General features: G+C 37.5%; 2 protein-coding genes across 2 annotated transcripts; one reads left to right on the top strand and one right to left on the bottom strand.

Moving 5' to 3' along the window:
* The first annotated feature begins 12068 nt into the window (after positions 1 to 12068).
* Positions 12069 to 17807, top strand: LOC147850505 (ACT domain-containing protein ACR9-like). Its single transcript, XM_087336447.1, has 6 exons — positions 12069 to 12461; positions 13700 to 13918; positions 15818 to 15923; positions 16018 to 16330; positions 16483 to 16767; positions 17021 to 17807. Exons 1-6 carry the CDS (start codon positions 12305 to 12307, stop codon positions 17165 to 17167), a joined length of 1227 nt encoding a protein of 408 aa, XP_087192573.1. The 5' UTR covers positions 12069 to 12304; the 3' UTR covers positions 17168 to 17807.
* Positions 17808 to 21850: 4043 nt separating this feature from the next.
* LOC147850504 (uncharacterized) lies at positions 21851 to 26123 on the bottom strand. Its single transcript, XM_087336534.1, has 10 exons — positions 26063 to 26123; positions 25696 to 25940; positions 24705 to 24908; positions 24517 to 24614; positions 23761 to 23854; positions 23458 to 23667; positions 23082 to 23335; positions 22902 to 22992; positions 22425 to 22623; positions 21851 to 22325 (listed from the first exon to the last, which is right to left on the bottom strand). The coding sequence occupies exons 2-10, from the start codon at positions 25858 to 25860 to the stop codon at positions 22093 to 22095; spliced, it is 1548 nt and encodes a 515-aa protein (XP_087192660.1). The 5' UTR covers positions 25861 to 25940; positions 26063 to 26123; the 3' UTR covers positions 21851 to 22092.
* Positions 26124 to 26740: the final 617 nt, after the last annotated feature.

The raw sequence follows: 26740 nt of genomic DNA, 5'->3' as shown, positions 1-26740 counted from the left end.
AGTATGAACCATACGTACCATACGTGAAAAACACCCTCAAAGAATGATAAATATCATACTTTTGGATTAACTATTTATTATGAGGTAGATAAGCGTAAAAATGAAAAAAAAACAAAAAAAAACATTAAAAAAATGGGAAAAAAACAAAAAAAAAAACACAAGAATGTTAGGATAACATTCGCATTCGTTTTCCAACGTAGGAAAACGAATGTTATCTTCTCTCTCTACTGCTTCACATGTGTCTCCATATACTATTCTGCTTCTATTATCAGTACACATATACACAATATACATATACCAAATACACAATACACAATACAATATGCATATATATACATCTACCATATACACATATGCATATACATATACCGTATACCATATACCATATACAATATACATATACATATACATATACTATTCTGCTTCTATTACCAGTACACATATACACAATATACATATACCAAATACACAATACACAATACAATATGCATATATATACATCTACCATATACACATATGCATATACATATACCGTATACCATATACCATATACAATATACATATACATATACATATACATATACATATACCAAATACCAAATACACATACACATACACATATGCATATACATATACTATATAGATATACAATATACAACATACATATACATATACCAAATACACATACACATACACATACACAATACACATATGCATATACATATACCTAATACACATATGCATATACATATACCATATACAGATATACATAAACAATACACCATACACATACATAATACACAATACATTATGCACGATACACGACACACAATATGTACACATACACATACACATCTACGTGGCTCTCTAATGTTCCAAACATTGTGGACTTCATCCAATTACGGCATTCCCTATTGGCATTTTCAGCCGCCGAAATGGTTGTTTCCCCCGCCGATCACATAGAGGTTTTAAAAATATTGTAAATTGTTTATACTAATGACAGGATATCTTTTTATAATAATAATAATAATAATAATAATAATAATAAACATTGTGGACTTCTCGTGATTGCTTGCCTGCGTTTCTTGTTTGTTGCTTTCGCCCAATAGCTATCTATTATACACACACAAACACGACCATACACGTCTGTGTGGTTTAGTTTTGACCTGTGTTGTAGGCATGTATGTTGTGTTTGTTTTCATCCATCGAGGAACCACTTGTATATTTTTAACATGATTCCATTCCTATATATCTCGTTCGTCTTCATTTACCCATGAATCCACTTGTATATATCTTAACTTGATTGTAGGCATATATATGTCTCGGCTTGTTTGCATTGATCCAAGAACGAGTTGTATACGTTAACCCAAACTAGGTCTAAGCATCTAAGTCGTTCTTATTTATTGAAGAACTAGTTGCATATACGTATTTATCTATTGATGCACACCATTAGGCCAAACCAAAGTAATAATAATAAGGCTTATGAAAATCATATATCTTTCCTATCTTGTTTCACTGTGCACACAATAGTTTTATATACTTATCTAACATGTGATATGCCTAGAATAAGGTTGTCCTAGAGCGATGGCGGGAGCGCGAGCAGCAAAACAGGGCGCGCAGACATGGCGAGCAGGAGCAGGCGCAGGTACATGATGAAGAACGTGTGCGCTGTCCAACAGAGTAGGAGCAGGAGCACAACGCCAGCTGCTGTCCAGGTACTCCCACACCCACATTCCTCCCTCCCTCCCCCAACCAGAAAACGCACATTACTTAATTAATTAAAAAACACACAAAACAAAGGGGGAAGGGAAGACCAACATAGACAGCCTCGCAAGACACATAACTCGCTATGGAGGGAGGAATCGAGCTTCCACCAACGCCCATTTTGCTCGATGAAGAAGGTGGATCATATCTCGACATTACGTTGTCCCCTGAGGCCAACCGTTTCTTATCGTAGGAAATCGAACGTCTACGGCGTACCTCCTTCGTATGTAGGTTTCTGGCAGGTAAACCAAGTCGGGGCATGGTTCGGGACATGTTCCAGGTGGCTGTGATGGAGAACATGCCTGTGATCAAGAGTGTCAGGGGTTTAGGGAAAAACTTATTCCACATCGAATTAGGTAATGGCTCGCTGGCACAACCATTGGTCAAGCTCAAGGTACTCAAATTGAAGTACGGCAAGGTGTTGCTCCAGAGCATGGTCACCAGGGTTCAATCTGATTGAAGAGTTACGGAAACTCAACAACCCTAGGGTGATCATCGCAACATTTCCCGTCCTCCCTCCCCATTTGTGCCATATGCTCCCTCTTTTTGGCGAACAAATAGGGATGATATGTCCTCAAAAAGTGTCAATGGCAGACACAGTTGCGGAGGTGCCCAAGTTGCGCATCTTGGTGCCTTCCCTCCATAGACTTCCATCAAGGATTAGACTCTACTCTGAGGAGCTAGGTCTCACAGTGGTGAAAGTGGTTTATGAGGGACTCTCGGGGCAGTGTTTCATTTGCAAACAGACAGGACACCTAGCTAAGGCGTGTCCTCGCAAGACTGGAAAGGGAAGTTCGGGACCTCGACCCTCGGGCAAAGTCGGGACAACCAAGGGTGACGAGGCTCCTTGGATACCCGTTAAGAAGAAGGGGAAACTTGGAGGCCTAGGTGCATCCTCTTCCACCCTTTTTCGTGACCACCCCTTTGAATATAAGTCCCGCTACCTTGTCACCAGCAAGCGCGGACGAGCAACCCTTGAAACGGGTAAAGATCCTCTCCGGGAGTGCCGATGCACCCGACCTACAGGTGAGAGCTACCAACAGATTTAGGGGATGGCGACCCAGAAGCGTTGGCAGCAATGATGTCCCCATGCGACTCCGCATGCCTTCCCCCACGAGAGCCTGAACTTGTGTTCTCTACCCCGATAGAGATGCAACCCCAACTTGTACCGTCCACCCCGGAAGAGAAGTTGGCAAAGGCCCCCCTCCCACTGGAACGTGAATGTGGTAGTGGCCTCAGATTAGTGAAATCGTGGATCCGGACGGACAAGCTCAAGGACAAGGGAAAGGGTAAGATAGGCCGACCAACACTTGGTTTGGCGACGACTCTCTTAGATAGAGGGATGCAAGAGGTGCCACCGCTTCGGAGCACAAATGTATCGCGGGATCTATTTGAAGCGGGTTGGGAACGATCGACTGAGAATTCCGCAGGGGATTTGTAGCCTGCTGTGGAGACCATACCCCCCGAAATAGGTGTTAGGTTGCCCCATAACATGGGGATCGGCCCAAACATGGGCGTGAACGTCACCGCTTTTGGATGAGGATCCTAACGTGGAATGTACAGGGCCTTGGTGGAGGCCGACAACACCAAGAGTGCAGAAGACTTCAGGAAGAGTTGAATCCCCTTACTATAGGGGGCCATATTGACATATTGCTTTTGCAGGAACACCGCCTCTCGCAAGAGCGAACTCAGAGCTTAGTAAACCCCTTGTCGGGTGGGTGAACCACATGGTGGTCAACTGCACAGGGTTACCTCCACCGAAGAGGAGGGGTCTACATCTCGATCAGCGATAAGGCCCGATACGAAGTAACATCATCTGGCACGTTGGTGGAGGGTCGAGCCTTATACGTGCTTCTGAAATGGAATCGCCTACAGGTTGGGGTGCTAAACATTTATGCCCCTAACTCAGCCCCCGAGAGAGCAATCTTTTGGAGGATGTTAGTGACAACATTACCTGATGTCGAGGCTTGGGTAATGGCAGGTGATTTCAACATGACTGAACACTTGGGAGATAGGAAAGGAGGGACCCAGAGGCCTATTTATGGTGCGGTGCTGGATTCATGGGCTTTCCTAATTGGCAAAATCGGGGTGAAGGATACATGGGGCTCTTCCCTTAGGAGAAGCTCACATTCGCTGCACTTTTCCAGAGCCGCCGGGAATGCTAGGGGCGGTAGTCTTGCACGGCTAGATCGCATATACATCAACTCATCCCTCGAAGAGCTTGGGGGCTCCTTTGCTATCTTGGCAGGTCTTACCTTTTCAAATCATCAACTGGTGACACTAGACCTTAACCCACCCAACGATAGCAAGGGCAGTCTCAATGTGAAGATCCCCACAAAGATTATGAAGAGTGAATAGGTGAAGGCCGGTTTACAAAGTATATGGCAGGACACCATGGGCAATGAATCAGCCAGCGGAGATTTGCAAAAAAAAATGGCCCTCTCCTCCTTCTTACAACAGGGGACCAAGCGTGCCCTCCAGCAGGTTAGAGCCATTGAAACAAAATTAAGGAAGGCCGTTGCGGCAGCGCAATGGCTGCTACAGGTAGACCCTGGCTGCACTTGGTCTAGAGCTAAGCTGGAGGAAGCAAAGATGAAGGTACAAGAAAGGACTTTGGAGAAGAACTGAATGTTGTTTCGAAGAAACGCAGCATGGCGGGATAGAAAAAACGACAAGGTCAACCGACATTTCTTTCACTACAAGGCACCCAAGGGTGGTGGTGGACGTATACAAGGGTTGCGAAAACCCGACGGCTCGATAACGGAGGACAAGACTGAGATTTTGGAAATGGCAACACAATACTATCGTGACCTCCTCGCACCTATGCATGTGAGGCAACACATGGAGTTGGCTGATCGAATGATGTCTTGCATTCACCCCAAGGTAACCCAGTGATGGAAGTTGTGCTCGATAGCCCCATCTCTCGTTTAGAACTCTCGGAGGCGCTTAGGGGATTGCGAAGGGGTGCATGCCCCAGCCCCGATGGTCTCTCACTAGATTTCTTCGAGATTCATGCCATGCTCTCGGTGCTTGTTTCAATCCATAGAGAGCCTTTTTCAGCCTACATACATATTTTGGATGCTTCTTATCTTCAAAACCTAGTGGTTGACACATATACACTTCTTCTTCTAAGTTACCATATAAAAAAACATTTTTTACACCCATATGGTGTAGAACCCATCTTTTGGCTGCACTTACAACAAGTAGTGTCTTCAATGTTGCCATCTTTGCAACCGGTGCAAATGTTTCATCATAATCAATTCCTTGCATCTGGGCATATCCCTTTGCAACAAGTTTTGCTTTATGTCTACTAACATTTCCATTTGAATCATGCTTTGTTTTGTAGACCCCTTTGCAACCTACAACATTTTTTTCTTTCGGTAACTTCACCAAATCCCATGTTTTGTTTTCAGCCAATGCATCTATTTCTTCTTGCATTGCATTCACCCATTTCTTATCTAATTTTGCTCCTCTGAATATCCAACAAAAACACATTTTTCAGCTTTTGGATCAAGCTTACTTCTTACTTCAACAGGTACATGAACATAGGCAAGGCATCCAAACACTTTAAGTGCCCTAAATTAGGTTTCCTTCCATAGAAACATTCTTCAAGAGTTACTTCATGTATTCTAGATGTTATACATCTATTTAGAATGTAGTTTGTTGTGTTTACAACTTCTGCCCAGTAATACAATGGCATATTTTTCTCTGTCATTAATGCCCTTGTTATGTTCACCAAAGTTCTGTTTTTTCTCTCAACAACTCCATTTTGTTGTGGAGTATATCTACATGTAAACTGTCTCCTTATTCCTTGATTACATAGAAAATCAGAAAATTCATTTGAGAAGTACTCTCCTCCTCCATCAGATCTTAAACATTTTATCCTAGTTCCAGCCTGCTTTTCTACCATGATTTAAACTTACGGAAGCAATCAAATACTTCACTTTTCTCTTTCATGAAATAAACCCATGCTTTCCTTGAGCAATCATCAATAAAAGTTACATAGAACCTGCAGCCACCAATTGATGCATTTTTTGTCAGTTCCCATACATTTGTATGTACCAAATCCAACAAATTTTTGCTTACATGTCTTTCATGAGGGAAAGGCAACTTGTTTTGCTTTCCATATTGACATGCTTCACATATTTTGCTCATCCCACAATCTTTCAACTTAGGCAATCCTGCCACTGCATTTTTCCTCAACATATTTTTCAAGGTTTGCATACTTATGTGACTGATTCTTTTATGCCACATTTCCACATATGAGATTACACTCATGCCTTCTACAAATATGGTTGTAATCTTTTTTGGCATATCCACATCTAACACAAACATTCTTCCTTGACATTTTCCTTTTGCAATAAGCTTTCCCTGTTTCTCTATAAAGCATCCACTTTGCTTAAACTTAACTTGCATTCCTGCTCTACTATCTGTCCAACAGAAATCAGATTTTTTGCAAGGTTTGGAACATGCATCACATTCAACATATACTTTGTTTTTCCTTTTTCTTCCCACAATGGGATATCTCCAACATGCTCGATTATATGAGTGGTGTTATCACCTGTTTGTACATAACCAGGAATCTCTAGTTCCCTTAAACTTTCAAACCAATTTGCATGTCCTGTCATATGATTAGATGCCCCAGAATCTACATATCACATAAAATCTTCATTACATCTCTATGAACATTCAGCCATTGTTGTTGTTTCATGTTGCATCACAAATGTACCATCTTTATCACAGTCTTCACTAGTTGAAGCATAATTATTTTGTTGTCTCTTCCCTCTTTTTTCATCATTTTGCTTTTTATAGCATTCAGCATGTGTATGGCCTGATTTTCCACAATACCAACAAACATCATCATTCAAATAAGTTTTCTTACCTCTACCTCGATTGCTCCCCCTACCTCTGATGTTGTTTCTTCCACTTACAACATGTTCTCTTCCTTGATAATTGTTGTTGGTTCTAGCTGAACCAAATCTTCCATGGCCTCTTCTAGCACTATTGTAGAGGGCTTGCCCCTCAGTCTCAAATTTCCTTTGTTTACATCATCCATCTGATTTCTTTCTTCCAGTACAAGCATTGAAACCAAATCTGGAAAACTTGGGATGTGCTGGATCGTTTAATGCTCAAGACAGAAAAAAGGAAGGGGAAGGAGGCTTACCTCTGTGTAGCAAACCAAAAAGCTTCTTCTATTTTCTATTTCATTACACGCAAAGCTCAACTCGCTCTCGTCAGTTTTATGTTTTTCTCCTCTTACAACTACTCTCTTCTACTTTTTACCTAAGTATGTAAGTGACTTATATATGCAGCTAATTAGTTGTGACTAGCAAAATCGTTGTGCATAGCTAAATAGTTGTTTCACCTTTATGTCCACTAGTAGTTAATTTCTTAATAGCTACTATAGAAGATCTCACTTACCAATATGCATCACATACCTTTGTTGAGCTTGTTTCTCAACAGTAGAATGGTTGCGTATATTTATGAGGCGTGCCTTTATAGTTAACTTGTAAATACGTGCACAAAATTTAGGCTCTTTTGGGCATGGAACTTGCTTTGGAATCTTTGTTATATAAGCCGGCATGAGGAAATGCTACAAAAAATTGTGCTTTCATTTCCCGTGATGTCCTTGAACCTCCCTTGTGATGCCCCTTGAGAAACTCATCAGTGGACGTGTAAACCATAAAATCTTATGATTAATTTAGACTAGATGTTTTTGTTTAGTTATGTTACTAGTGATTCAAATTAGGTAGCAACATGATTTAATTGTATGGGATGACAAATAAACCAACTGTGACTGTTGTATCTTAAGTTTTTTTTAATGCATTGCATATTGGCCATCACAATGTAGTTATCGAGGCAACAATGATACTAAATTTACAATTCTTTTTTTCTATCACCAAATACCAAAGTAATGGATGGTGGCTTTCGCTTTAGGTGAATGGCGTATTTGATTTATATTAGTAAAATGTCTAGAATATACATTAGAGCATCGTCAAGCATTGTAAGTGAGTACATTTGTAATGAATATTTGTACTATAGTTTCAAATATAGTGTGATGACATTGGCTTACTGTAATAAACCTTTGTGATATGCAACTTCTCTGTTCCTATTGTTCTTACATATTTTTGCTATTAATGGTTTTGTAGGAAAGAGTCTCATCATCTAAGAAGCTCATTAATATACTCGGATTAAAAAGGTTGATGTTAAGTATGTTAATACTTTTAAAATAATTGAATTGGTATTAAAACCTTGTTGAAACGTCAATTGAAATTATAACATATTAGAAACTAGTGACACAATATTATTGATAACACATTGCACAACAAAAGAAACTTTATATGTGTCACTATCTTGTTTCTAAACTATCGCACATTTTTCTAATGATACGTGTAATTGATACAGAGTTGAAACGTTTCTATCCATGTGTTGTACAATCACATCCATCGAGCAGTAGCGCATATATTTTGAAGCATGATTCAATGGAGAATTTAAATTTGAGTTTTACTCCACGTTTTCTTATCACGTGGATGTTTGTTTTCAACTTGAAAGCAATGACACACTTACAAAGCAATCAAATGATTAAATGCTCAAATACAGTTAGAAACATTAACTCTCAAGTATTAAAGGTAAGGCTATGAAGCAACTACAATTTCTGTATATATGTAGTGGGGTCTATCCCTTCAAAAGATGTATGCAAATATATACAAGTTACAATGTGTGCGACTTTTCGCTTATATATTTGGCTTAAGTGGCAACATCATCAAATGATCACTTTTTAGATCTCGGATTTTGATTGACGATGTTTAATCCTCTAGATACAACTTCTTTAACGCATTATGGTGATTTGGAAACTGGAAATGCCCCCTAAAATGGAACAATTTATCAATGATGTTGTTCATTCTAAATATTGATCATGTCACTCTAAGATGTTAGGACCTTTTTGTACTTGATGATTTCTTGCTTCATCTAAATTCTACGATACGATCCAATTTATTTGGCTTCTCCACGTGGATAACTCCACTTCGGAACTTGACTTATAGATTGTAACAACCACCTAGAGCTAGTCTCTATGGAAAGGCTGCACCTAATCAATAATGCTCTAGCTTGATCATATTTAATATTAAATATTTCTGATTGACATCTCTTTCAAACTTATACATGAGAGCCTTATTTTATCGCAATCTCCCAATTTTATTAGCTTATAAGTTTATTTGATGCACCAATGGTTTAGTAGCATTTTACATCTAACATGTAAGTGGATCCCACGCCATGACTCATGACCTCATTGAAAGCCTAAACCAAATGTGGTCATAGTTTTGTTTCATGTTGTATGTCTTGAAAATCCCTTTTTGTACTTCCATGCACCTTTACATTGTAACGCTTTAGAATTGATTATTGTAAAAGTTTATTGGTGTTTGGTGACTTGGTAGTAGGATTTTTTTAGTATTGACATGTAATAACCAAGAGAATCATGTTTGTGTTAAAAACTAGCATATTGCTAGAAAATTTAACATTTACTTCCATCTGCATAATCATCGCATACTCAAACCTCACAAGCAAATGTTTCTCCCTCATTTGAAGCCATACAACACATGCATGGGTATAAAAGGGCTACATACCTAATCAACATGTATACCTTGTTAATGTAGATAAAACTATAAACCTACATGCCTTGGTGCAGTGAAGTAATACTAATAATAGCTACGAAGTATTAGATTAATGAGTATTTCATATATTCAGAACTTTTATTTAACCCACAAAAACATTTCGAGTGTATGAAGCTTGTCACTTTGGTGGTGAAGAGGGGAAAGTGTAAGAGAGTTGTCAAGCTAATGGTCATGGGACATGTATATATATTAATTGTGTCTAATAGGATGTGGCCAATGTAGTTGTTTAGAAATACAATGCATATGTGTTGGTGATTTGAAGAAATGCATCAAATTTTACCTTGTAGATTTAGGTCAAAGGAGCAATTATGATACGTACAATAAATAAAACATTTCATTCATCCTACTTTCTTCTAAGATTTAACAAGGATGAGGGCGATGATCATACCCTATATACCATCTAGCAATCACGCAAGCTATGAACGTACATATTCACATTATAAATTTGAATCTTAAAGTGTGGAACATCAATGAAATAATGTCAAATCCATTGCACCAACATAATATCAATGCCATATTGATGTCATTAACCTAGACTTCAGGAGTAATGGCCCCCAACAATATGAGGCTTATGTAAAGCTCAACGAGAAAGGTGATTATATGTGCAATGAGTCTTGGATCAAAAATATTATTATTAGTTAAGGGAACTCAAACTAATAATAATATTATTAGTTAAAGCACATAGTATTGATGATGTCGACACAAACTAATAGATTAATTACCAATGGACCCCTTTCCGCCCCTTGTTAAGCACTTGGTGTATGCTTCGCCACCTACGCTTGACCTACATGGAAATTGACATTGGCATGATAAGGTAATGGGAACACTGTAATGTGGAAAGAGGACACAAACCTTGTGTAGTGTATTGCCCACGATGTGGAAAGCCAACATATGTATTAATTTTTTACTTATTTTTTGTCATCATTTTTCACTTTCTATACCTACGCTTCATTTATTTTTGTTACCCTATAGGTAGGTTGTTAAACTAACAACTCTAAAGCCTTGGGCTCAAGGCCCAATCAACACACCTCTTTTTTTCCTAATTTTCTAGATGCCATTATAGAATGTAGGGGTTGAACACATGACCTCATGGTCATTCACTTGCTCGCTCACACACAATCTCTCTCAATCCTAGAGCCTTAACCCTTGTATAATTAATCACTAGCCCAAGACTCGAGTGTATAGTTTAAGTGCTTAGGTTGGGTAATACATGTATGTGGTGTTGTTTATATTTGATTTCCAACATTCATTATCAGTTAGGTGATTAATCAAGTAATATGCTTTTGTATTTACTAAGTGCAGTAGTTAGAGAGTATAAATAATTAGGGAGTTCGCCAAAGTGGACAAGTCACTATGTTGGACACACTCGAAGGTAAGCACTCACCTCATCGACACTAGTGTAGATATCCACATGAACCCTTAACAACGAATTGGCAAGAAGGTAGCTACCAAAACAAGTAAGTAATGACAATATAAGATAAGGGAAATTAAATGGACAAATAGGTAAGTATAGACTATAGCCATGTGAAGATATAAGGCATACATGGACACACATGCATGGAGCGACCATAATAACGTGATCCCCCATTGGCCTTAGAGGTGAGCAATATGGACGAATTTAATAGGGCGTTGAATTATGGGGGGTAACGACATATCGAACAAACAAAGGATATACGAGGGAAGGTCAAAGGATGTACAAATAGATGGATATAGTCAATCACATAAGGATAAGGGCGGGGGAATGGATATATGGATAGGCACAATCATGCAAGGATATAAAAAAAAAAACTCAAAAACATGGACAGTTATGGGCACAACATGCTTTGCACCCTACATTCGAATCCGACAAAAGAATGTGATGAACCGATGGGGCCGAATGTCAGATAATGTCGATGAAAGTAAACACAAACATATATGATGTGTAAGCAATGGAAGGTCTCGTGGGGACAACTAGAGGATAAGGGAGGCCCTGAGAAGGACAGGTCAGACACAACACATTACTCGCGCACACACTCGCTCAGGTGGACAAGTACAGATAGATAGATAGATAGATAGATAAGATATATGTAGATAGATATAGATAGAGTGGTGGGCATTTAGTGGAATTCAGCCCAGAATCTAAGCAAAGCACGACTATTAGATCTATGACTAAATACTTGTATAATATTGTACATGTATATGTAAGTATTATTGTATATATGGAAGGCTATATATATATATATGTAGATGTATAGCTTCCCTTCTCCTCGTGTCTCTCTCATTGTGAGAGCGGCTTTGAGGATCTATCCTCAAAAAGGAGGGCTGGCTCATTAGATTATCATAATATATGTATGTATATATATGTACCTCTGCCTTTTGTTTGAGGGTTTTTTTTTTTTGGTTTTGTTGAAGACCAATTTTTGGCAAAAAAAATTCTCAAACAGACAGAGAGGGAAAGAAGTAAAGCTTCTATGTCATTGGGTTTTAAGAACCGAGGAAGAAAAGCTGTAGTATGTTTTAATTTTTTTTTATGAAGGTCATCACTCTTTTCATAAGACAGACTGAAAGAGCAAATTAGCCTTTTGTTCGTTGGTAATGTAGTTTTGATTCGAGCTCTCATTCAAGCATTGAGATTTCAGGGACAGAGCAGAAAAGGCTGCAATTGGGCACAACTTGCAGTTTTAGAACTGTTTTTTCCTTGAAAATTTAGGAGAAAAGCAAGGAAAAGCAGAAACTTTAGCTTTAATCAGTCCACATTTGGTTATTTTGGCCCAAATTCAGCCTCAAAATTTTCTGGGAAAAATTATAAAGAAGCTCAAGGAGGAATATTCACCTCCGTATTGATTTTTTCTCACAAGAAAATCTAACCTTGTATTGAAAATTCTGTTGGAATGGGTGTACCATTGAATGACGAGATTGTTGTAATTCAAAAGGGAAAATATGAAGGGGATCTGAGCCTTGTTACAGTCAATTGTCCAGACAAGCTTGGTTTGGGATGTGACCTCGTGAGGATCTTTCTGGATTTTGGTCTAGATGTTGGACGGGCAGGTGAGTGGAACTTGTTTCTTTCTATGTCAGTCTATTTCTAACTTTGAAATAGGAAGAATATTAGATATTGTGTTACATCTCGATGAGTATGAGTTGTAATGGGTCTTGTTTCTCGTCATGGATTGTTCAAAAGCGTGATGTTTGGTTTTCATCTTTCGCTGTTAAAATTTCCATAGGTTAGTTTCTAGTCATACATTATTAAATATCTTGACTGGTTTGTTTTTCGTCATACATTGTAAAACCTTGCTGAGTTTATTTCTATTATACATTGTTAAAATTTTGATGAGTTTGTTCTTCATTGTACTATATGATAGAGATTCGACAAAATAGGCCTTTGTCAAATTTAGTGAGTGGTTATACTTCATTCTATGTTACCTTTAACTTTGAAGAGGGGGCAAAAGGTTCTAGATCTTATCTTAGAGAGAGTTTCCTTGATGGGTTTGATGGGACCTCAAGGATCGTTATGTCTTAATGTTGGCTGGGCAGGGGAATAAAATTTCTTTGTATGTCATTTTTTGTCTTGAATAGGAAGCAATGGGGGTCTAGCTCTTATTAGAGATTGTTAAATGTTCATGTGCTTGTTTTTCATCGATAATATTGTTGAAATCTTTATGGATTTGTTTCGCATTAATAATGTTTTTTTATATCATCCACGTTGAAATCTTGATGGATTTATTTCTCATTTTACATCGTTAATTGTTTTTCATCTCGATTTGTTTCTGATTATATATTGTTAAAATCTTGAAGTTTGTTATTCGTTATACATTGTTAATATCTTGATGGATTAGTTTTCATCATAGCTTATTACAAATTTCATTTGAAGGGTATGTGTTTCATCAATATTGATGGCTTTTGTCTTTTTATCATACATTCTTCAATCGTGATGGGTATATTTGTAATCACAAATTGTTAAGAAATATTTTGATGGGTCCACGGGTCATTATAGACTATTAAATCATCAGTGTATCATGGATTGTTGAATCATGGGATAATCACCGTCGGATGAAATCATGATTTCTTATTTTTCATTGTAGTTTGGTAATCAAAATCATGATGGGCTCGTTTCTCATCATTGACTGAATGAGCATCAAAGATTAACATCATATTATCGTTGATTGATTTCGTGTCATTGATGGAAATTATGCTTGGCTTATTTCTCATTTCTTTTTCAGATAGTGAAATCATGGCGTCATCCCTAAACCTAAGTTGCTCATCATCTTTCGTTTTGCTTTTTGCAGACCTGTCAACAGACGGGAAATGGTGCTTTGGTCTATTTTGGGTTTCTAATAGAGATGGAACAATGAAAACCATCAGGTGGATTGCTTTGAAAAAACGGCTTATTGCTGCATGCCCCTCGACGAGGCCGCATATTTTGTTGCCCCAATTGTCAGAGCCCAAGCTCAATGTCACACATGTCTTGCAGACTTCTTCTCGTGATCGCTCAGATCTACTCAATGGTAAGATGCTTATCCAATCAATCAACATATAACCTCCTAACTTGCTATCTTAACTCTAATTTGTAATGCCTCTGCTTGCCCACTGATTTGCAGAAAAAAACGCCTTAGTAGATGCTGTTAATGAAAATTTTGCCTATCCTTCAAAAGCATTGTGGATGGATTCCTCACTTGCTGGATGGATAAACTTGTTGCTACCTTAGGATCACATCATGAGAAAACTGTTCATATGATATTTGATGTATTAAAGAAGAATGCCTTGTATTTTTGTGAAAATGTAATGACCCTAGCAGAAAATCCTGAAAATGAATTAAGGTTGTAAAGTTGATCTCATTTGATAAATTTTCAATGTCTGAAATTAGATCACAATGGATCTGATTTTCGAAATTGAAATCTGATTAATTATGTGGTATGCTTGGACAAAATTTCTGCATATGCAGTGAATCATTAGATTTCTTATTGAATATAATATCAAATTAGGCCATTTCAATTAATATTATGATACTATCAAATTCAATAGATGATCGATGACAATTTTAAAATTTGATTTGAGTTTCTCTTATATTTTCGAATCAAAAGCAAGGAGCAGTATCCAGTTTCCATTTCTGCTAAATGTTGATTTCTTTCGGATTTAGGTTGTTTATAGGATGTTAAAGGAATTGATTTTGTTGAATTGTTCTATTATTATTATCATTATTTTTTCATTCTAATTATTAATGGGAATTTGACTTTTAAAATGATTTTTTATTTTATTGTTAAGAGCCAATTAATTAGCTCTATAGTGTTATCATTTCAACCATTCTGACATACAAAGATTCCAAGTCTTCACATATTGATTTTTGGTAATTTAAATTTAAAAATTGATTTGTTGTTAATTTCAAAAGTTTTCTTTAAAATGTCTGTGTTTCATTTGGATTATTAATGTGAAGTTTAGAATCCTGATTGTTAGCATGTAATTTTATAATCCAAGGTTATTCCACAAGTTTAATTTTCTTTATTTCATAATGTCTGTTCGTCTGTTTATCGGTGAATTTAGGTCCTATTTATTCAGTTATCTCTATATTCAGTAGACTCAAACTGTAGGCACTAAAGAATCACTAAAACTTATAGAAGGCTACTTTATTGAAGAAGGCTTGGGTGGGGTTAAAGAACTCTCATCAAGATTGCAATTTTACTTGGATCAAGATTCTAAGCAATTGATCGTTTCCTTTTTAAAGAGGTTAAGGGAGATTTTCTGAAATTTCCTATTTTAACCTGGCTTGTTAATGCCTTTTATTTGCTCACCCTTCTCTCTATTTCTCTTTTCTACCTCAAGTCTTTCTTATCTCAGCTCGTAGTTATTTCTTATCGTAGTCCTTTTATCAGGTCATAGCCAAAGGAGAGCCCCTACAATATACACTACAACGTAGAGTCTCAGCTTTATGTGAAATTTGGGTGGAATATTATGTTTCTTGCCTTTTCTAAGGTAAGGTTTAAAGATACCATGTATTGCCAATTTTATTTCTTCAAAATACATCAAAAGTTTTGATTGAAAGAAACTTGTGGTGTCCTTTCCCCCTGCAGTTTGATACCTTCTTCAAACAAGTGTTAAACCTGTGATTAGTTCTGGTTCCTTCAACTATGACTAGAGTCTAAGCTATACAGAACAAGAAACTATTTTGCAAAATGAGGCTGTGTGCTACATCAAAAGTTTTGATTGAAAGAAACTTGTAGTGACCTTTCCCCCTGTAGTTTGATACCTTCTTCAAACAAGTGTTAAACCTGTGATTACTTCTGGTTCCTTCAACTATGATTAGAGTCTAAGCTATACAGAACAAGAAACTATTTTACAAAATGAGGCTATGTGCTATTGCAACCATTTCTTATACTCTCTTTTGTTTTTTTTTTTGGTTTATAATAAAGATGTTGCTCGGATATTTTGGGAGCTCCAGATTACAGTTCAGAAACTGAAGGCCACAACCACTCCAGATGGCAAGGCATTGAATATTTACTATCTCACCGATACCAGGTTTGTTTTATGATAAGATACATTATGATTTCTTGATCATGCCTAACAGTGGTGAATTGGCTTTAAATGGAAAAAGTATGATGTCATTTTACAGGGGAATGCTGAAGGAGAAAAAGAATCAAGATGAGTTATGTGCAAAGTTGAGAGCAGTCATTGGTGATCCAGTTGGTCACTATGAAATAAAGCAAGCTGGACCAGAATGGGGTGATCTTGATTCTACCACCTTTCTGAGCATACCGTCGTATGTTGAAGACCTTTGTTTGAAAGGGCCATCAGGAACCGATAAAGTTTCTGTTGGTTTAGATAACTCTCTCAGTCCCAGGCATACATTGTTGCAGATCTCTTGCAATGATCGTAAGGGGTTGTTGTACGACTGCATGCGGATATTGAAAGATTTTCAAATGCAGGTATTTCAAACAGAGCCATTTCTCTTTTCAAAAATAGAAAAGAATTATTCTAATTTTTTTGTGAAGAAACATTACTTTTTCATGGTATTCAAAATGTCAGAGCCAGTCTTTTTCTTTTTCTTCTATCTGAGGAAATATTTACACCATTTTAGGTCGCATATGGACGTTTTACAGTTAGTGATGAAGGTACTGCAGAAATTGAGTTTTTCATCTCACAGAGGGGTGGCCAGAAGATTCTTGATCTTCAGAAGCAGGAGACTCTTTGTGCACGGTTAGAGCTGGAGATTGTTATTCCTGTGCAGGTCATGATTGCAAGTAGAGGTCCAGATATGGAGTTGTTAGTGGCTGCACCAACTCAGATGTGTGGGCAGGGTCGGCCTCGAGTTCTTTATGACATTACATGTGTTCTCAGGACGCTTGGAATCTCCATATTTAAGGTAACCAAGATAAGATGCATACCGAGAGATGTGTATATGTATATGTTTTTGTGTGTATATTATATCTAAATATGTATATATGTTCACACACTTGCACATACACACATGTGTATGTACATAAAATATACATGCTTAAGGTGCCTTATTGTAGTACTGATGACTGTTTTGAAATGGATCTATGGCCAGATGTCCGTTTTCTATTGAATCTTAATATTTTGGTGTTGAGGTTTGTATTGCTTGCAATGTTTTGCAGGCAGACATTGAATGTTATCATTCAGCAGGTGACCGGCGATGGGAGATCTACAGGATTTTATTTGTTGAAAAATCTGAATTGGATTCATCAAGCAGCCATATTCGAAGCCTTATAGCCCAGGAAGTCAGAAGCAAGTTAATGGGATGATGAACCTTGCACTTTGGTGTCAAACAGCTTCTGAACTCCGGGTACGGGTTATCCATCATGGTGCTTATGGATAAACAATGGTGCTTGTGGTACTGTGTTCTCTAAACTATGTGTTAGACTGGAATATCCAGAGAAGAGTAATGCACTTCCTTTTCGGTCCAGAAAACAGTAATGAAATCCTTTTGCCTAGCCTACACATGCATTTGTAATTAAAAAGTTTAGATGTTCTGGATGGTTACCCAGATGTTCTTGGGCGTGGTAACCAGTGTTGAGCGAGCAGCAATGGATGGTACAGGAAGATAATTCAATCCGCTGGCTTTGTCAAACATCTAGACGTATACTCAGAAGGCTACAGTTTTAGTACAGGAGACAAACCTCAATCTGGGCATTGTTTTCTTCCATGGTGTTGTATCTATGGCTGAACATGGGGTAAAACTTGTACTGCATTGCTAACTAACTTCAGATAGAATGTCAGCAGAGTACTGATCTGCTTTTTGTTTTGAGCACACATGTCCATTTGTTCACTTAATGTTCTGATGGTTAGTTGAACTCTTTGAGTTTAGCTGCAAAGCTATCCAGTGGCTCAATGCACATATGAGAAAGTGACCAGCATGCTCTCATATTAGGGGCATTCATCTGATTTTGTCTTGTATAGTCTATGCCATATAGATATTTGCCCCAAAAGGTAAGCTGACCATTGCATCGAAATATATGCATACTCCAGTATTGCGACAAATATGATATTTTGGGTTTATTAAGACCACCTGCAAGGGAAGCTGGTATCAATGCAATTGCAACAAAATGATGTGATGCATTGGTATGTATGATTTGTATTTCCTGTGTTGGCTACTGTGGATGCAGAGGCAAAAATGCCGATTATTGCATCGAAGCATGCCAGTACCAGCGATTTGCTATAAATATGACATTTTGGGTCTTCAGGGAAGTAATGTCTACCACCAATGGATCTTTAGCCAGAGTGGAAATATGCAGTGTATCACACCACACAGATGAGCCATTCATTATTGTGGACATTGCCGTGTATCACATCAAATCACACTAGTATCATGTATTTCATTCAAAATATGCCAATCATTGCATTGAAACCATATGCATCCATAAGAGATTTGCTACAAGTATGTCGTTTTGGTTCTATATAACACCCACCTACTATTATGTCAATTCCAACAAGATGATGTAAAGTGCTGGTGTATCACATCACGTCAATTCCAACAAGATGATATATCACATCAAGTCACACAAGTACCCGAGATCTACAGGGGAAGTAATATCTACAATGAATGGGTTATTTGTTAATGTGGAAATATGCTGAGCATTGCGCCACAAATGGGTCATCCGCTGTTGTGGGTGTATGCCGAGTATTGCATCAATTACAATAGTACCAGATAATGTATTCCAAATATGCCAAAGCTTTGTTTCAAAGTATATGCATCCACCAGAGATTTGCTACAAATATGATATTTTAGGTCATTAATGCCACCTACAACGGAAGCCATATCAACTGCAATTTCAACAAAATGATGTAAAGAGCTGGTATGCATGATATTGTGATTCCTGTGTTGGTTACTGTGGATGCAGAGGCAAATAGGACTCTGGGTCTCAGCAAAGCGTGCGCTTTAGCTATTTCGTTTTGGTTGTATTACAAATGGGTATTTTTCTTGTGGGAATATGCCAAGCATTGCACTACAAATGGGCCTTTTGCTAGTGTGGACATTACAAGTATTGCATCAAATAACACTAGTAACAGATATTGTATTCCAATTATGCCAAGTATTGCATCGGAGAACCAAGCACTGAAGATTTGCCATAATATGATATTTTGGTTATGTAATATCATCTTCAAGAGAAGCACAATGTACCACAATTTCAACCACTTGTTTACTGCGCTTGTCTACATAAAATACAAACAACGGAAGAAAATGCTGAATCATGGGAGAGCAGCGGTATTGCTCCTGAAGTTGTCATTGGGTGACTGTCTTGTATGACTATTGGTCTTGATAGGAAGAAGAATACAAGATGCAATAGATATAATAGAACATGCTAAAATTCTCCACAGAAATAACCTCCATTCTCATAGATATTTTATTACAACTTAAGACATGATTATTATGTACAAAGAACAATAAAGCGAAACTTCGTTTGAATAATAGTCTTTGATTGATTGTATCTTACTGGAATATGGGTTTTATGTGGAGAATTTGAGATCAATGGATCTTATACTCTTTCTAGTGCTAAATCGTATTCTTATCAAACCATATGGTGGCCTCAAGTCTCACTAATTGCACTACTTGTTTTTTGGTGGGGGTTGGAGCCAAGAAGAGCTCCACCCCCCTCCCAAGGGGTTGAGCTTGAGGAAGATAGAGAAAGAGAAAGAGACAATTATTTGTATTCATGTCCCCTATGGTCGGGTTATGTATGTACATTATATGAGGATCACAATCCAAGAACATCCAATGAGGCTCGTGAGTTGTAGGTTAGTTACATAACCTTCTAACAACCTAGACCCACTTTATAACACTCTTATTTTTGCATACATTCACATAAATGTGCACGTGTTTACACATATAACAATATACTCACACTTACTCTTTTGTGCACACTTGCACAAACTTACAACATGGCTTTTAACACAAGACTTTGCACTTATCTATCCACGTACCATCACTTATACACTCATACACTAATAATCCTATGGATAACACTATTCTAGTGACATTACAAAAATACATGAGATTATTATACATACACAATACACAAAGAAGTTACATGTCACATGAACATTGCAATGCCTTTTGTGGGTCATTGTTATAGGCATAACCTTGAGAATAAGTCTAAATCTAATGTTAATGGTTTAAGGATAGGATAAGTGGGAAACCACTTATCCTAGGGCTTGGGATGCCCCATTCATCACAATATCGTAGATGCTCTTGAGCTTCTAGGTGAGGCTAACCGCTCTTCTTTAGATTTGCTATTCAGTTAATAAGATTTAGTTAGGTATGTGACATCAATAGTATTTCATGTTTGTCTCATGTCCTCTGATATAGGGTGGTTGATGTGATTAAGCACCCTAAGTGCATTCTTTTCCTTAACCACTTATTATATTGCTCACTATTGATTCATTTGTAATAGTTGTGAAGTGAACAAAATACTAGGAAAAGTCACACATGGATTGAGATGTGCCCCAGTCTCTTTATCTTTATCTTTTCATTAGTCCCTTGAACTAAGGTTATCAAGAGTTTAAAATTTTGACATGGCTAAACAAGTTCTCATTTGTACTCCCTTGAACTACGCTTTAGGCTTGATGTTGAGAAAGACCTTTCTCCAAGGCTAAAGGTATTGAGACTATCAACCGCCAATTATCACTATCTAGTTAATTTGGATAATAGGAGAGCGGTTGGCAATAGTGCTCAAAAAAACATTTTCCTAAACAAATTTGAATAATAAAGTGAATCAATAATATATTGGTTTGCATTTTATAAATCCCCTTGAATAATTTACAAGATTTGAAAAGGCCAACAATGCAACAAAGTGTAACCTCTACATTACATGGGTTAAACATTTAGGAAGATAGATACTTTCTTCTTGACAAGACTAGCACCATTTAAATCTACTATTCTCTTCAATCCTTCCACCAATTTGGTTTGGAGGGATGGGAAAAAGGAATAGGCCATGGCTTGAAAGCTACGACATCGTCCATTATGATCTATGGAAAAACATAAACCCCTATGAAAGTTTATAATTAATTTGCAAGAGTATTGTGGTAAGTGAGCTTGCTTATAAATAGTGATGTTGCCTTTTTCGTGATATCTTAGATCCTACTACCTAGTCTATATGTGAAGAAACTAAATAATACCAATCAGGCCAAAAACAATCTATCAGTACTTCATGATATGCACATACACTTTATACATACATATATGAATGCAAATGACAAAATAAGTACTCGTTTTTTAAGTTGCAATTAATAAGATGTGGTACTCGGCTATTTCACCAATCATGGTAGACAACTTGAACCATAACCCCAATGAATAACAAATGTTTTGTTTGCCCCCATTATAAAATAGAAGTATGATATCCTTATTCAAACTTATTTCACATGCTTCACCTTACGTGCAAGATAAGCACCATTGGAATATGATGGTGTTTACTTCTATATTTTAAGAGTGTTTTTCTAATAACATGTGATGTAGAGGGGAATGGACAAAAACTTGTATGAATTTCGTTCCATGAAGAATTAATATCACCAAAGGATTAGTAAACCATTTTTTTGTATGAGTTTTATTGTATTTTTGTACTTTAATTGTTCAAAAATTATGCTTCAAAGTTTTAAAATTGAAAGTAAAAATAGCTTGCCACATACAAACCATTTTGGAATTTGAATAGATTTAGATGAAGGGACCACTTCCAACATGTTGATAACCATCAAGAAAGCTGCCCTTAACTACTTTTAGTCTCGAAATTATATAGTTGACCCTAGTTGGAACTTCAATCAACCTGGACACGGCCACATATGAGAGACCAAAAGGTTGTTTTCCTTTATATTACATTCTTCAATAAACTTATCTGAATTCATGCTCGATGCCATAAGAGAAATAGTCTTTCAATAATTAACAGCAATAGAGTCCACCATCATTGACTTTTCATACTCTACCAAAAGACCGTGGATAAAGTTAACACCAGCTTCATATTTATATAGGTAGCTTCAATAGATCTTTTTACAACATGCTGTTACAGCTGGCTGCATTTAACCACTTGTCCAAACATGTCGGATCATGTTACAGTTAAAACCAACCCAATAAACATTGTCACGCCATTTACACATGGTCAATTTAGATTTATCTGTGCCCAAAGAGCTCTGCCTAATCCCACCTGTTCTAGAGAAGAAGAGCCCATCAATGAGAACCACTTCAATTCTTCAGTGATGTATGTAAAACCACATAGACAAGCTGTCTAAGGCCAGACTGCAGCTTTTCAATTGCGACACTTCCATCACTCTCCAAATCACTAGTTAAAGTATGTGCTTTCTCTTCAATAGATTTCTCCCACATGAATTCATGCTTTGCATCATCTCTTTCACCATCCTTTATTGCAGCATCACTTTTCAGAACTGCCTGAAATGCTGCAGTTACATCACCAATGCCTGCACACAAAAGAAGTGAAAAGCAGGTTTAAATAATGTGTCCCTAGAAGGCAGCTTTGTTCCTAAACCCCATTGACAAGAAAATTTACAATATTATACCAGTTACAAAACTAACTGAAATAATTTCAATATCATCAGCCATAGCCTGTGCTTGGGCCCTGATTAACTTAGCTTTCTGTAGACAATCTTTGGGCCACACTGAACTGTCTTTGTTCTCTTGCTCAGCAGTAGACGATAGAAGTGACTTTGCTAGATTTAACAACTGAGAGATGCCAGATGCACACAACTCTGATAGTCTCTGCAAGCCCAGCATGTTGAGAATCAATCAATAATTACATTGCATGTTATGATGCTTCTAAAATGCTTTAGATACTGAACTTGTTACCTAACATATATACACATATATAACATTTATTACCTACATGTGCATCTGTGTGTGTGGTGTGCGCGATGTGTGTAAATTCATAGTTGTGATATCCCCTTTCTAAAGAGACGATGATACCATTTCCGATTACTATGTCTAATAACTTCTACATTCAAATGTGAGAACATTAAATCTTGAAGGATGACACATACATGCACTCCTTCAACTTTGATAGCCTCTAAACGATCTGTTGTCTTCTGGATGACTTCAGTAATAGCCAAACCACCAAGGGCTACAGTGAATCTGAATATATACACAATTATGAGTTCATCAATCCTCTGCATTTAAGATCTTAAAGAAAATAAAGCTCGCTAACAGAAAAAAAGAATTACCCTGCAGCCATTTCAGCAGCTTTCGCTACGCTAGTCTCACGAATAGTCTTAAACTCACTGTTATCATCGATCACTCCTAACTCCACTTGCTTACCTTTGTCAACTTCTGAGACCTCATTACCATTTGCTCCCAAGTCCATGATTTGTTGCAGCTGCCTTAACGTCGCATCAAACAAGGACTTTTCCTCACTTAACAGCTTTGACTTGGCTCTATTGCATAGAAGCATATGATGATTTGATATTGCTTCAAGTTCCTGCCAAACAGAATATCATATTATCCAGATATATTCTGCCTATTGAAGGGATTAGCTCAGAGCAAAGAAAATCCTTTCATACTAAGCACTTATCCTGCATTTGCAAGATTAAAATTACTGACCTCCAACTGCTCTGGGCCTCCGTATATGTAGAAACAACGATCAAATGTCACATCATCCATGAAATGTTCATCCTCCTCTATGGCATCTCCATCTGATACTTTTGGCTCATCTTCAATTTGAATTCCAGCCTCTGTGACAATCATATCCATGGCTTCTCTGCCAACATACTCAAGAACCTCCAAGCCCTTAGCTGTGATAGCTTTTCCACTCTTCATTTCAATGGACAAATGAATTGTGGTCACTGATAACGCCAAACATTCAAATATAGAATACTTTCAAGAAAAAGGATAATGTATGCCAACCTCTAACAGACCAGGAGCAAGAGTACCAGCCTTGTAAGTAAAGCTTCCCTGTTTCTGTAAACTTTCTGCCAGATTCTCTGCTGAATGCTCAAGCCTGCACATCAATATTTTCATCTTTCTCTTGTCAACACATATATTTTTTATTAGGAGTCAATGTTAGGACTAGAGATGAGAGGTTTTGTTCATGCACAGACTAGATAGACAGCTATGTCTGGACATTACATCTCTTCTGCATTTCCATTCTTATTGGATTCAAGATATTTTCCATCCATTCTACCAGTGGTGGTAAGGTCAAGCCATATGGGTGTACACATTCTTCACCAAGGTACATGGTCAAGATTGCCGTTGTACAAAACACACCTAAGATCCTTCATTTGCCTATGGTTCAAGACTGATTGATAATATCAAAGACATCACCAATATCAAAAACATCTTCCATGAACTTCCATTTGCATATTATCACCAAGATTCTGGCAATATTCAAAACATTTTCTAAGATGTTTGTTCGTATACGGTTTTTTCCCTGTGTATTCTTACAGTCAAAACCATAAATCTTCCAAGATCTTCCATTTGCCAGTATTAAGATTTCAGCCATATCTTAAATATTTTTTGAGTTCTTCGATTTTTCATTTGCTCATGCCAAGATTTTCCCCATATCATTAACACTTTCTAATTCCCTATATCTTTGATTTGCACCAACCCAGATCTTGTTTAATCAGACCTGTTTTCCCTATATCATAACAGATCAGAACATACTTTTGAATAAAATTTCTGCTCCCTTGCCAAGCTGTCCCAAATGCTTGCCATGCTCCTGAAGCCAGATTCTCAACTGATGCATCAATAGCTTTCAGACTCTGCATATACAAGTAGAAATAGATTTTGAATAGAGTGATGTGTAATAGAGTGGCTATTTACATATAAACAAGGATGAAGGCAATACTTACATGAGTGAGTGGAGTGTCTTGACCAGCCTCTTCCAGCTTCTGTAAAGCTGCATTTCTAAGCTTATCCTCAGGAGATTCAAGCTCCTTATTCTCTGTAGAAGGTTCTTGAGTACCCTCTTCTTCTTCTTGTAGCTTAAGTGAATTGGTAACATTATCCTGCAATTCTGCAACTCCTTTTGCTGCATCTTTTGCTACAGCAATAGCCTAGGACATTATTTTCACCAGATAAAACATCAATGTAAAGACAGATCAAGGTAAAGAAAGAAAACGACAGATCAAGGTAAAGATAGAAAAAGACAGGTCAAGGTAAAGAAATGACCCATAAAAAATACCAAGATTGCAAAAAAAGGTAAGAATGAGATAAAAAAATGCCAAACCCTCTAAATATAAGGAGTTTTTTTCCTGGAGCGGATCAAGATAAAGAAAACGATTCTAATGACAGAGAACAAGGTAATAAAATAACTCAGAAACGAAAAATTTCCTACGTTTCAGATTATCTTCATGCTTTCTTCTTAAAAAGGTCAAAAGAACACAAAAATGAAAATTTCTCACTATATATATGTAAAGCCAAATATTCTTCCCATTTCATTCTTCGATTGGATACAAAGAGGAAAGGCCTTCCTATTTCACTATTAGATTGGACCCGAAAAACACAGGAAGCACCCACAAATATCATTTCTCTCATGTTATACTTGTGCAGTATTTTCTTACAATGGATCTTCTCTATATTTCCATAAGAAATAAGATATAGAAAAAAGAAAAAATGCTCAAAAATATTTATACATCTACCTTTTCTACCTATTTTGTTTTTCTTAGTATGATTTTTCTGTGTATCATAGTAACTGACACAAAAAATGACACCTCCCATCTCCAGTGCATATTCAATATGCTTACCCTATTATTTCCTTTCTACAAAACCATTTCGATATCAATATCAAACAGACATACAAAAACAGAGAGAAGAGAGAGTGAGTGAGATAAAGACACATACATTTCTGGCGAGCTCATCTGCAGTTTCTGCTGCAGCTTTCTGAATACCCGAGAGAACAGAGAAAGCAGAGGATCCCCAACCTCCCCACCCACCCCCCCATCCTTTCTTCTCTTCTGCCATCTCTGATGCAGAAGGTGTCTTCTCAGAAGAAACAGAGTCATCCATAGCTTCCTTAGATCATAAAGTAAATAAAATGACAACCTTTTCTTCTTCTTCTTCTTCTACTCGAGGAGAATCAGAATTGCCTGCAAAGCGCAACAAGATCAATCAAAAGAGTGAGTGAGAGACAGAGAGAGAATATGCAAGATCAAAGAACCAAATATCCTTTCTGCAATCCAGAAATGTGTGTGTTTTTTTAGCTCATTACCGATGTTTAAGGATCTGGGATTCACACGAAGAAGAAGAAAGGAGAAGGAAAAGAAACAAAGAGAAAGAAAGGGGAAAAAAAGAGGAAGAATTGGAGTCATAGCAACGTTCCGCTAAGATGATGGGGATTTGGGGTTTCGGTTCGACGCACGTTTTTTGTTGTTGTTGATTTTGTCGGGTCATATTGTGACCTCTATTTCGCTCCCCTCGACCTCGGACACTACTAAATTAAGAGGGTGTTTTCGATGACCTGCCAGGCAGCCTCATTCCCTCGGGTTCGTTAGGTTGGTTTCGGGATATGTTCCGATGAATGGAGACTCTGCTCGTGTGTTTTCTTTTCTTCTCTCATTGGGGTGGTAAATCTCAACCCCATTACGTATGTGCAACTTCACCCACTAAAGTGCTACGTGAGCTGGGTTTCAGAATGTCGTGAGATAGTTCCGTCCATATCCGGTATGGGTTTTAAAGCATTAGGGGGACCTTTCCTTAGTACGTGAGGACCAAGAAGGACGCACCTCTGGTGTACCAATTATCATGCCCACGGTAAATGCTAGGTAGCTAAGTGCTCTTTACACTAATTGAGAAAGCGTGTATGTCTAGTGGTGTGACATCCAACAATGGTTCAACGTTTGAAAGCATTGATGCAAAGAAACATTCCATGGTGTTTATCTCCTAGGCA

Source organism: Azolla caroliniana, unplaced genomic scaffold, assembly GCF_043228905.1.
Source record: "Azolla caroliniana isolate FFs.n. ecotype wild unplaced genomic scaffold, voAzoCaro1.0.p SCAF_21, whole genome shotgun sequence".
In the NCBI taxonomy this organism is placed as follows: domain Eukaryota; kingdom Viridiplantae; phylum Streptophyta; class Polypodiopsida; order Salviniales; family Salviniaceae; genus Azolla; species Azolla caroliniana.
The sequence above is the reverse complement of the archived record's forward strand: the minus strand, read 5'-3'. Positions and strand labels throughout refer to the sequence as shown.